This window comes from Schistocerca nitens, chromosome 10 (assembly GCF_023898315.1).
Source record: "Schistocerca nitens isolate TAMUIC-IGC-003100 chromosome 10, iqSchNite1.1, whole genome shotgun sequence".
Lineage (NCBI taxonomy): Eukaryota > Metazoa > Arthropoda > Insecta > Orthoptera > Acrididae > Schistocerca > Schistocerca nitens.
Window position 1 is genome coordinate 53,970,129 of NC_064623.1, and position 12,837 is coordinate 53,982,965.

At 43.4% G+C, this 12,837-nt stretch overlaps 1 protein-coding gene across 3 annotated transcripts in view; it reads left to right on the plus strand.

Moving 5' to 3' along the window:
• The window catches only part of LOC126210210 (protein piccolo-like), a 187,158-nt gene extending 179,884 nt beyond the window's left edge, over positions 1 to 7,274 (plus strand). For 2 of the 3 annotated variants that reach the window (XM_049939391.1, XM_049939390.1), the window contains one exon: positions 1,319 to 7,274. In XM_049939391.1, the coding sequence (XP_049795348.1) occupies positions 1,319 to 6,546 (5,228 nt within the window). In that variant the 3' untranslated portion in view covers positions 6,547 to 7,274. The remainder of the gene's footprint in view (positions 1 to 1,318) is intronic. The other variant, XM_049939392.1, reaches the window with a different exon arrangement.
• The last annotated feature ends 5,563 nt before the right edge of the window (positions 7,275 to 12,837 follow it).

Sequence of the window (12,837 nt, forward strand, 5' to 3'; positions counted from 1 at the left end):
GTAGTACCTTGGCAACCATCACACCTTCAAACTTCAAGTTAATTGTGACTGCAGAGTGAAGGACATCTGATTGAAAAAAGTCGTTGCTAACAAGTATATTTATGTTACATTACAGTGACAGCAGTTCAAAGCATTTTCCTGCAAGCCTCTATCACACGGCGATACGATGTCACATAGAATGGCAACAGATGACAGAAGGAAGGCAAGAACTTGTAACTTAAGAGCAATTGCAGATCATAGCTGAAGATGGAGTAATCGCTAATAAATGGTGTGGCAACTCAAAAAATTTCATTTATGCCATGAAAACCAGTAAAATAAAATTTCCTCTCATGTAAAAGAAAAAGAAAGGAAGAACTGGTTCATTGAAATTTGGATTCCAACCTGGAAAAAAACTGAGAAAAGAAAATACTTTGTTCGCCAAGTCTCCACCATATCATGAGTTCTTTTCCTTTTATTAATGCAGATGACTGTCACACATTGGAACTGACTGCTTCTGACACAACCCAGTATGTATTACAACTCAACTTTTAACTTGGAAATCATGTGGGAACTGTACCTTCAAATGGCTCTGAGCACTACGGAACCTAACATCTGAGGTCATCAGCCCCCTAGAACTTAGAACTACTTAAACCTAACTAACCTAAGAAGATCACACACATCCATGCCCGCGGCAGGATTCGAACCTGTGACCGTAGCGGTCGCGCAGTTCCAGACTGAAGTGCCTAGAACCGCTCGACCACACCGGCCGGTAACTGTACCTTTTAATCATTTATTTGTATCATTGTGGATCATACGCAAATCAAATTTAATTCTTTTGGTGATACTTCTTTCATAGTATTGTGATTTTTCACCAGTAGTAGCGTATAACTTAGTGCTCACCATGTAGTTGTTAGACATGATCTATGCAGTATAATTATCCAATTACAGAGTTATCATTATATACTGTGTATGATAGCCTAGCTATAGTTATTATATGAACACACTTTGTTTTAAATATTTTATTCATGTAGAATAAAAATTTTGTTTCAGAAATACCCACATAAAAGTTGAATTTTTTTGTCAATTGTAAGTCGTGTAGCATATAATAAATTTAGAGGGGGCAGTTATAACTGTGTGTGTGAACTGAATGAATGGGTGTCTGAGAGCTTGTTTCTCCCCTCCTATATATTATATGTGTGTGCAATTCCTCTTTAAGTGTTGTGTAAATACCATGAGCACATTATAAGCTCTTTGTAAATGTAAAGAGGAAGATCTCGTAAAAATTTTTGTACATCGTAAATTTATCGATTACATTTAGTGATAAGTTATGCACATACAGCAGAAGAGCCAGTGTCGATGGAACGCTATCTAGTGCTGCAGAGGTGCCAGGAGGCAATCCGTTCACTACTTGTGGACAAGGGGCTCGACATGCCGGGCCGCTTCGTGCTGCGTCAACGTAATATCCAGCCACTCTACATCGGAGGCAGGAGTGTCCCGAGTGACCAGTGCTCACCACTTCTGCGTGACTGGCATGTGCGTCTTCTCAGCTTTACTGCCCCACCTGTGGGGACAGCACGATACCTTCTGCAGCAGCAGGAAAGAGTTAAGGAGGCGGCAGCACTGGGGTCATCTGCACCTGAACCCCCACAGACACAACCTGTCACTCCAAAGCCACCTACCCCAGCCTCAAAGCAATCCCAGGCTCCACCTACACAAAAGCAGATGCATTTGACCCCTCCTGCCACTAATAAGCCCTCAGCGAATTTGACACCAGACCTTCTAAGAAAGGAACCGCAAGTTATTAAGGGCCCAGTTGTGGTAAAAGATCAGGCGAAGGGAAAAGAGCAGGGGAAGGAAAAAGAGCAGGCGAAGGAAAAAGAGCAGGCGAAGGAAAAAGAGCAGGCGAAGGAAAAAGAGCAGGCGAAGGAAAAAGAGCAGGCGAAGGAAAAAGAGCAGGCGAAGGAAAAAGAGCAGGCGAAGGAAAAAGAGCAGGCGAAGGAAAAAGAGCAGGCGAAGGAAAAAGAGCAGGCGAAGGAAAAAGAGCAGGCGAAGGAAACAGATCAGGCGAAGGAAACAGATCAGGCGAAGGAAACAGATCAGGCGAAGGAAACAGATCAGGCGAAGGAAACAGATCAGGCGAAGGAAACAGATCAGGCGAAGGAAACAGATCAGGCGAAGGAAACAGATCAGGCGAAGGAAACAGATCAGGCGAAGGAAACAGATCAGGCGAAGGAAACAGATCAGGCGAAGGAAACAGATCAGGCGAAGGAAACAGATCAGGCGAAGGAAACAGATCAGGCGAAGGAAAAAGATCAGGCGAAGGAAAAGGAGGGGTTCGAAAAGAAAGCCCAGGAACCGGAGGCAGACAAGAAACAGGAACATGTTACGAAGCCAGAGCCTGCAAAAGTGCGGATACTGAACACCGAACAAAAACTGGAGGAGGAAAAGTGCCCAGTGTGTGGTGAACATGCAGCTAAGTGGCGTAGGAATGCGTCAGTAAATACACCGCGTCATTTTCTCAAGTCTGCTTCTCGTGATGCACAGGTGCAGGCAGACTTCATTCCAGTAACGGGGGAGGTTGGTGGTCCACCTGTAAAACCGGCTGTCGAGTGTGGCTCTCAACAGACACAGACGGTGGCACGTGTAGGGTCCTTTTCTTGTTTTGGCACCACAACTGAAAGAGTGATAGAGCAGAGGCAAATTCTACGGAATCATCTCCACAAGAGACTTCTGCAGTTGTACCATGAAAAGGTAATCGGGTGGACTGAGATGATGATGTTACGGAGTAAAGTGAAGAGCACAGTGCAGTCACTCCTTCCATTGTCACTTGCATCAGTTAAAGCAAAGAAAGTGGCTCGTTTACAAAAATTGGCTGCGAAAAAGAAAAAGAAAGAAGGAAGTACCACGATTGAAGCTCGAGCTGTTACACAATCGTGTCTTCCGTTGTCACTTACATCTGTTAAGAAAAAGAAGAAAAATCTAGTGCAGAATTTGAACTCTGAAAAGAAAAAGAAAATGGGTGGTTTGCACAATTTGAAAGTGCAAAAAGCTGAGAAAAAGCAAATGAAATCTTCACCTTTGCGTGGGACAGAAGAGATTCTAAGGAGTGCAGAACAGGTTAGATTAGGTATGTACGTCGTAAGTAAGACACACGTGCATGGTGAGGGCAAAGTGAATGCACCTGATGTAATGACCGTAGATGATGGCACGGAGGAGATACAAAAAGGCATTGAGGCTGCTCCTTATCCAAATATTTGTGCTGCAGTGAAATCAGCTGACAAAACTGGGGCTGCTGGCAATGAGATAGGTGCAGGAGAAATATTGAGGAGGCCAGGAGCTATAACACCAACTGCTGAAAATTTTAATAACACTAACGAAAATAACACTACTTCACCAGTGGGTGATAGTAATCGGAGTCCAGACCCTGAGAAGCAACAATCTCAACAAGAGGGTGAACACACTCAAAATATACAGAATCTTGTTTCTTCCAAATTGTCGGATAATGTAGATGATAAAATGGCTGCTAGAGAAAAGACACAAGTAGATGACACAGGAAAGGCTGAAGTGAAGACAAATTCAGGAAGACATGCAGAGGCAGAGAAATCCCAAAAAGAGAGGACAGATGATGTTTCTCTAAATGCAAGAACACTTGAGAATCTGTCCAAACGAGAAGGTCGTAGTTCAAACAGTCCAGTGCAGTGTGTTTCCCCCACATCACAAAAAGAAGAGGAAAGCAAACCATTAGTTACAAAAGAGATATGTTCAGAGAACTTGGAAAGTACTGAAGTGAGAAAAGGTGCAGAACCAGCAATAGAAAGAGAAAAGAGTCCTTCAAAAGTGAAGCAAGATGCAAAAGGCAGTACAAAAGAGGTGGTAACAGTAGACTTGGAAAATACAAATATGGAAAAAGATGCAGAACCATCCAAAAAGATAGAGAAGTCTCTGTTGAAAGAGCAGCAAGATGGCAAAGACAGTAAAAATGAGGTGATAACAATAGATTTGGAAAGTGGGGAGGTAGGAAAAGATGCAGAACCATCCAAAGAGAAAGAGAAGCCTATGTTGAAAGAGCAGCAGGATGGAGAAGATAGTAGTAAAGAGGTGAAAACAATAGACTTGGAAAATAAGGGGGTGGGAAAAGATGCAGAACTGACCAAAGAGAAAGAGAAGCCTGTGTTGAAAGAGCAGCAAGATGGAGAAGACAGTAGAAAAGAGGTGGAAACAATAGACAAGGAAAATGCAGAGGTGGGAAAAGATGTAGAGCCACCCAAAGAGAAAGAGAAGCTTACATTGAAAGAACAGCAAGATGGGGAAGACATTAGAAAAGAGGTGATAACAATAGATTTGGAAAATATGGAGGTGGAAAAAGATGCAGAACCATTCAAAGAGAAAGAGAAGCCTATGTTGAAAGAGCAGAAAGATGGAGAAGACAGTAGTAGAGAGGTGAAAAAGGCAGACATGGAAAATTTGGAAATGGGAAAAGGTGCAGAATCATCTAAAGAAAAAGAAAAGCCTGTGTTGATAGAACAGCAAAATGGAGAAGACATAAAGAAAGATGTGGTAACAATAGGCCTTGAAAATAAGAATATGGGAAAAGATTTAGAACCCTCCAAAGAGGAAGAGAGGCTTGTGTCAAAAGAGCAGGAATGTGGTGAAAATAGTAAGAAGAAAGAGGTGATAACTATAGATTTGGAAAGTGAGGAGGTAGGAAAAGATGCAGAACCACCGAAAGAGAAAGATAAACCTGTGTTGAAAGAGCAGCAAGGTAGTGAAAACCTTAAAAAAGACAAGAGCTCAGATGATGTGGAAAGTGCTAAAATGGACAAAGGTGCAGAGTCATCTAAAGAGAAAAAGAAATCACCTTTCAAAGAAAAGAGGGATGGAGAAGACAGTATAAAAGAAGTTGTAACAGTAGACTTGGAAGATACAAAAGTGGAAAAAGATACACAACCACCCAAAGAGGAAGGGAAGTCTCTGTTGAAAGAGCAGCAAGATGGCAAAGACAGTAAAAATGAGGTGATAACAATAGATTTGGAAAGTGGGGAGGTAGGAAAAGATGCAGAACCATCCAAAGAGAAAGAGAAGCCTATGTTGAAAGAGCAGCAGGATGGAGAAGATAGTAGTAAAGAGGTGAAAACAATAGACTTGGAAAATAAGGGGGTGGGAAAAGATGCAGAACCAACCAAAGAGAAAGAGAAGCCTGTGTTGAAACAGCAGCAAGATGGCAAAGACTTTTTAGGCGGGAGTTCAAATGATGCAGAAAGTAGTAAGATGGACAAATATGCAGAGTCATCCAAAGAGATGGGGAATTCTGATATTAAACGGAAACGAGAGGAAGGTGAAGGAAACAGTAAAAAATTGTGTTCCTCAGACACAGACAGTACCGAGATGAAAAAAAAAGCAGAACTACCAAGAGAGAAATCTCCTTCCAAAGAGAAGCAAGATGGAGACCATAAAAAAGATATGAGTTCAGATGTCTCAGAAAATTCTAAGTTGGGAAAAAATACAGAGCAATCTAAAGAGGAGAAGTCATCTTCAAAAGAGGAGCAAGACGGTGGACGTAATAAAAAAGACGCGGGTGTAAAGAGCTCAGATATTTCTGAGGTGGAAGGAGGTGCTGAGTCATGTAGAAAGAGGGAAAAATCTCCTCCTAAACGAAAGAGAGATGAGGCTAGTTCTAGGGAAGGCTCACCTCCTCACAAGGCTAAACGAGCTGGCAGCCCAGCAGGACAAGTGAAGGATACTGCTTCCGGCAGTCGTCCGCCAAATACCGAAGGGGACTGGCGTGGGTCTAGCAGTCGTGGAAGGGGTCGAGGCTCCGAAAGTATAAGGGGCGATCGTGGAAGGGGCAGAGGTATGGACGAGAGAGGCTCTGGCAGGTGGAAGGGACGGCCAGAGGAAGATGATTTTGGTTCTTCGGGCAGAGGTAGGGGTCGATACCGCAGTAGCCCCCCTCTGTGGGACAGGTCGGGGCGAGGCAGTTCGCCTCCGTTGGACAGGTCGGGGCGAGGCAGTTCGCCTCCATGGGACAGGCCAAGTCGTGGCAGCCCCACTCCGTGGGACAGGTCGGGTCGTGGCAGCCCCCCTCCGTGGGACAGGTCGGGTCGTGGCAGCCCCCCTCCGTGGGACAGGTCAGGGGGAGGCAACTCCCCTCCGTGGGACAGGTCAGGACGTGGAAGGAACTTTGACAGTCATAGGGAACTTGATAGTGATTGGCCCAGAGATCGTGACAGCAGAAGCAGAAATTATGATGGATCACCTTCTTGGAATCGTGGCAGAGATTTTGATTCTATGTCCGGGAGGCGGGGAGAGTACCGTGATGAATTTGAAAGTCCATCACTGTCTCGGAGGTCGAGGGCCTACGATGGCGATTTTGAAGTTCCTCCGATGGGGGGAAGGTCGAGTCACTATGACAGTGACTTCAATGGTCCTGCCATGGGGGGTAGGTCGAGGGGTTATGACGATGACTTTGGTGGAAGCAGGCGGTACGATGATATGGACAGAGAGTGGGGCCCGAGCAGGGATTATGGTGGAGGAGGTGGTGGCAGCTCTTGGAGAGACAGGTATTAAGCCACAAAATGTATTCCTTGAAACTAAAATTTATGACACCATATTTTATCTGGTGTTAATGAAATTTGTAGCTACTTGTATGTAATGATGTCTCATAAATTGAATGGCTATCACAAACACATAACAACAGTGAGTGATTATGTAGTAGTATTTGCACCACACTCACACAAAATTTTGGTTTCACATGAGAGTAAGTTTTTGTTTGGTGCTTATCAAATGATAAATAAATAAGTGAAAAAAGTGAAATATGATTGTTATCAATTTTTCAATATAGAGAACTGTATGCCACTTACGCTACACATTCTTGGTGACGTAGGCAGTAGACATTCCATTTTTCACTACAAATTGACTTCATAATGATCAAAAAGTGTCATTAATAAAGCTGTACATTCAAAATTATTTACCAGTTTTAGTTTCAAGCTGTTTTAATTAATTTTCTAGTTGAGACCCGTGTATATTGTGTGTGCAGATATTAAAATCTGTATTGTTTTTTGTGCAATGAATCTGTTTCATTCATTTTCTTTCTCTGTCAATAAAAGGCACAGTAGTACTGTGATTATGATGTTTGTTTAAATGCATAATATTAGAAAATTGTTGGCTTGTTCACATAGCATTTGAAATGAGCTAATTATATGTACTTGAAAATTTGTCAATGTGGATTCAATTTTATGTGGTCAGATGCACTGTTGTGATTTGTAATGTATGTAGTTGTAGTGTATGATATCTCAAAATAAATAATTCGTTAAATGTGGATTCTGTGAAAATTTATTGGCACAGGCCAACATCGTGCTTTCATCAAAACATCCTACCCTTAGAACACACAGAATTCTTCAGAGGGTGTCAAGATACGAGTTGTATTCAAAAAGTAAGGGTAATTGGCTTATCATTAAATGTCGGCAGCTCGGAATGAAGTTCCACAATCCAAGCACTGTGGAAGTCATTGTTTCAGTTCAGTATGTCTTTGACTGTGGGTGAAAGCAAACGTCTTAAAAATCTTTCCTCAAGAAAAATATGGAGTGCGTGCCATAATCAGTTCTGTGTGCAAAAGGACCTACAGATACTCAAATGCATCAGTAGTTGTGCCTAGTTATGGGCGTTCATTAATGAATGAATGAGTGAGTGAGTGAGTGAGTGAGTGAAAAAAACATTACAGTTAGTGCCATACAAACATGCACGATGAAGAGGTGGCTATCATTATCATATGAAGAGTGAAAACCAAATACTGCAGTCTGGTTGAAGATGGACAGTTGGTGCTGCCCTGGTTGAAGATGGACAGTTGGTGCTGTGGCTGACGAGTTTCCTCGTACTGGATGCATCACTTTGTACCCTTTCTAACAGAAAAACTCGGATATAACTGTCTGCAGGATGAATGCCAGAAACTGCCCGCACACTGCTACGTGCAGAATAACTTGTCCTATGCACAGATATACTCCCTCGTCGTGACTGTCGGGCGAGTCTTTCCTTTGTGTCGAACGGGTGGACACCTCGGTTGCCTGTAGCCTGTTCCTCTGTAAACTGTGTCCATTGGGAGCAGCCCTCCCATTTATATATACAATACAATACTTTTCGTATATTCTATTCAGGCATTGTTGATTTGTAAAACCTTTAATATATCGAAGTGAGCCTCACACCATCAATATTATTGTCATTTGGCAACACAATTTTATAAGATCAAGGTGTCGAACATACAAAAGAAAGCGTATGCTTCAGTTACATTAGCTCTAACAATGGAAAACAACAAAAAGGAGGAAGTGTGTCAGTGAATAAAAAAGGATTGACTTGTGTCATGTTAATTTACTGACTGAAATCGAAACTTTGTTCCCAGAACATTTTGTAAACTGTTTTTGCTAAATCCTGCATCATATGATAAATTATTAATGTCAATATAACATACAGTAGGGAATAAAATACGTTGCTGTAGCTTAGAAGATCCGTGAGATAAGTGTTTATGGGAAGGCTTCGAGTGTAAAACAACTCTCATCCCCCTACAGCACATTGGCATTTTTACAATTGGACCTCCACCACCATCATTGCCTCCCCTCCCCTCCCCTACTGCCATTTACACAGGAAGGAACCATGGGGCCAAATTATTCCGTGTGTAACCTACCAAAGATTAGCATTTCTGTTGGGAACTTTTCAATCGTCCACTTGGCAGCCTCGACCACACGTGCAGTGGATAGTATCTCCTGTGTTTGAAACAGTGCATCAAGGACAGTGGTTTGAAGATGACTAGGAACTTGAGACAGATGCTTGTCAACTGGTTCAGATCCCTGCCACAGAAGATTTCTGCTGCGGGATTAAAAAAGCCGGTGCCACGTTACACAAAGTGTTTACAAATGAATGGCAACTACGTGCAGAAGTGAAGTATTTTGTAGGAAAGTAAAGCTACCAGTAAAAGCTTTTTCTCACACCCCTTACTTTTTGAACAGACCATGTTCCAATCTGCAGTGTCCTGAGAACAGAGAGACTGTCAAAACTCGCTGTGTGTCCACTGCGTTAACCCTCTTGGAACCATCTGTCGTGTTGCAGCCACACGTTGTGTGATGACTGTATGTCTTTGATGAAGAAGCTGTGAATGGAAATGTCAATTGAAACAATAATATGATACTTTGTATGACCTTTTGTGCCCTGAATTGGAAAGAAAATATGTGATTTATAACATGTCTTCGTTTGATGAAAAAGCTTGGCTCCCTGTGGAGTTTTGAGCCCATGTGACTGTGTCTCTCTGTTCCACAAACATCTTTATTCGGGGACAACTGCAGTCTAAACCCTGTGATTTCACACTGCAAGTATTACAGGTTTGAAAGTAATGGTGTGAGAGAAAAATGACCCCCTGCGAAGCGACAGACAACTTGAGTGAAGAGATTTGAGAGATACACGAGAAACTTTCACTCTCCTATCGCTGTTACAGTAGAACCTTGCTTATCCATCCCCTACGGAACCGGGAGCATGGTCGGAATACGAGAATGGTTGAATTATCAGAGGAACACTTTTATTGACCCATAACATCGCAGTAGGATACAGTACAACTTTAACTTTCAAGTTGAAATACTGTCTGAAATATTATTCCATGTTAAAACAGTAACAAAACAAAAAGAAAATGTTGACACACTAGATAATCTTATGCAAAAGAGTTATGTATTATAGTGTCAGTACTATAATATACATTTTCATCGTACTGTAAGATAATGTTACAGTGAGTGAGTGTTTAATATCTGTACATAACTTATAACAGTATTGCACTTAGCTGTTTAAAACATGTGAAATCACATGGTAAAAAATGTTTTGTTCTTAAGCAGGACAAAGAAAGTCTGTTATGTTCTTTTGCTTAGCTGACGACAACTTCGATTTTGCTGCAATGTTTGACAGCCTTGTTTTTGCAGCAATGTTCCGCCATTTCCTAATCCACAAAATATATGCTAGGGTAGATGTAGAGTTTTGTTCGGTGTAATGAAGGGCCATATCAGTGCACTTTTACTATCTGTATGTGATACTCGAGCCATAGGTTGATTGTCTTCATTGTCATCGCCACCTTTCTTGTTCTCTATCGGTTGTTTGTTCTACATCATCAGTGATTTGGCCTCCAGTCAATACTGCTTCTGTTGTGCAGTCGATGTCAGCTGTACCGATCCATTCATTCATTCATGTCATTGGGCTCAATGTCCTGTTGTAAGGACAGTGTCGTATTTACACTCCTGGAAATTGAAATAAGAACACCGTGAATTCATTGTCCCAGGAAGGGGAAACTTTATTGACACATTCCTGGGGTCAGATACATCACATGATCACACTGACAGAACCACAGGCACATAGACACAGGCAACAAAGCATGCACAATGTCGGCACTAGTACAGTGTATATCCACCTTTCGCAGCAATGCAGGCTGCTATTCTCCCATGGAGACGATCGTAGAGATGCTGGATGTAGTCCTGTGGAACGGCTTGCCATGCCATTTCCACCTGGCACCTCAGTTGGACCAGCGTTCGTGCTGGACGTGCAGACCGCGTGAGACGACGCTTCATCCAGTCCCAAACATGCTCAATGGGGGACAGATCCAGAGATCTTGCTGGCCAGGGTAGTTGACTTACACCTTCTAGAGCACGTTGGGTGGCACGGGATACATGCGGACGTGCATTGTCCTGTTGGAACAGCAAGTTCCCTTGCCGGTCTAGGAATGGTAGAACGATGGGTTCGATGATGGTTTGGATGTACCGTGCACTATTCAGTGTCCCCTCGACGATCACCAGTGGTGTACGGCCAGTGTAGGAGATCGCTCCCCACACCATGATGCCGGGTGTTGGCCCTGTGTGCCTCGGTCGTATGCAGTCCTGATTGTGGCGCTCACCTGCACGGCGCCAAACACGCATACGACCATCATTGGCACCAAGGCAGAAGCGACTCTCATCGCTGAAGACGACACGTCTCCATTCGTCCCTCCATTCACGCCTGTCGCGACACCACTGGAGGCGGGCTGCACGACGTTGGGGCGTGAGCGGAAGACGGCCTAACGGTGTGCGGGACCGTAGCCCAGCTTCATGGAGACGGTTGCGAATGGTCCTCGCCGATACCCCAGGAGCAACAGTGTCCCTAATTTGCTGGGAAGTGGCGGTGCGGTCCCCTACGGCACTGCGTAGGATCCTACGGTCTTGGCGTGCATCCGTGCGTCGCTGCGGTCCGGTCCCAGGTCGACGGGCACGTGCACCTTCCGCCGACCACTGGCGACAACATCGATGTACTGTGGAGACCTCACGCCCCACGTGTTGAGCAATTCGGCGGTACGTCCACCCGGCCTCCCGCATGCCCACTATACGCCCTCACTCAAAGTCCGTCAACTGCACATACGGTTCACGTCCACGCTGTCGCGGCATGCTACCAGTGTTAAAGACTGCGATGGAGCTCCGTATGCCACGGCAAACTGGCTGACACTGACAGCGGCGGTGCACAAATGCTGCGCAGCTAGCGCCATTCGACGGCCAACACCGCGGTTCCTGGTGTGTCCGCTGTGCCGTGCGTGTGATCATTGCTTGTACAGCCCTCTCGCAGTGTCCGGAGCAAGTATGGTGGGTCTGACACACCGGTGTCAATGTGTTCTTTTTTCCATTTCCAGGAGTGTACATTTAGTTGGTACCATAATTTAGTTTTACACACTATCATATGTATGAAGAAAACTCTCTAATCTATTAAACAAATATGTGCCCGATAACACTTGTTGCTTGAATTAGCAGCAAGTTATTTCATAATAAAAGTCATTGAACTATTGCACCAAGCAGTGGTCAACCGCCTGCTGATCCATATCGCAGAAGACGAGTCATCGACAAGTCTGGCCTTAACTGTAGCAGTGACCTGTCTACATAAACAGACACTGGAAATTGGACAGTCAGACTAAGTGAGGAGTCGGAGTGTTGGATTAGAAAGGTTCTATTTTTGTAAAAGTAATTAAAAATAGGGCTGTGTGTGTGTGTGTGTGTGTGTGTGTGTGTGTGTGTGTGAGAGAGAGAGAGAGAGAGAGAGAGAGAGAGAGAGAGAGAGAGAATGCACATGCCATTTTGTGATTTTGAGATATAAAATTGTACATCAGCGGTAAGAACATAGAAGATTGGCTGGGAGTGGTTGATGACAAATACCAGTTGCTGAAAGCCAACAGCTACTCAGTATTGATGTGCCTGCATTCTTCCCCACAACCTAAATGGAGTCATTCCCATCTGTTGGGGAATAGTGCGCAGCTATTGGTTTATGACTGCCAGCTTCACCCATGAGGCATCCAGTGTGCAGTGTTTGTGATATTTGTATTTTTGGTGTCACATTTTGATTGTGTTTTGTACTCAGTTAAGAGGGACAGAGGCTAATTTTCCAGGTTATCTGCCATCTGTTTTGTCGGACAAAGATAACAATGTGGTCCACCATTTAAAATTTCGAGAAATGGCTAATTGGCTTTCAAAAGAATTAGTGAAAAATAATGTAATTTATTGTCTGGTTTATTCAACCATTTTCTATTTAGCAATTTCCTGATGAGTCTTGATTTTGTATGTATTGTGTTGTTGATTTTGCCTGTTTACGGGTGCAGCACTTTCGATAATGCACATCTTCCTGCCCTAGTGATAAGATTGACCGATATGCAGTGCTTGTGGCATACAGATTTCTGTACCTCTTAGTTTAAGTGATTGAATTTTATATTCAAACAGTAAGTTCAAGGCTTGTGTATCAGATAAACAGGCCTCTATTTTAATAGAACAACAGACAAATGTCATGCAACTTTAAGATTCCATATAAAACATCCAGTCTGTTCCCTAA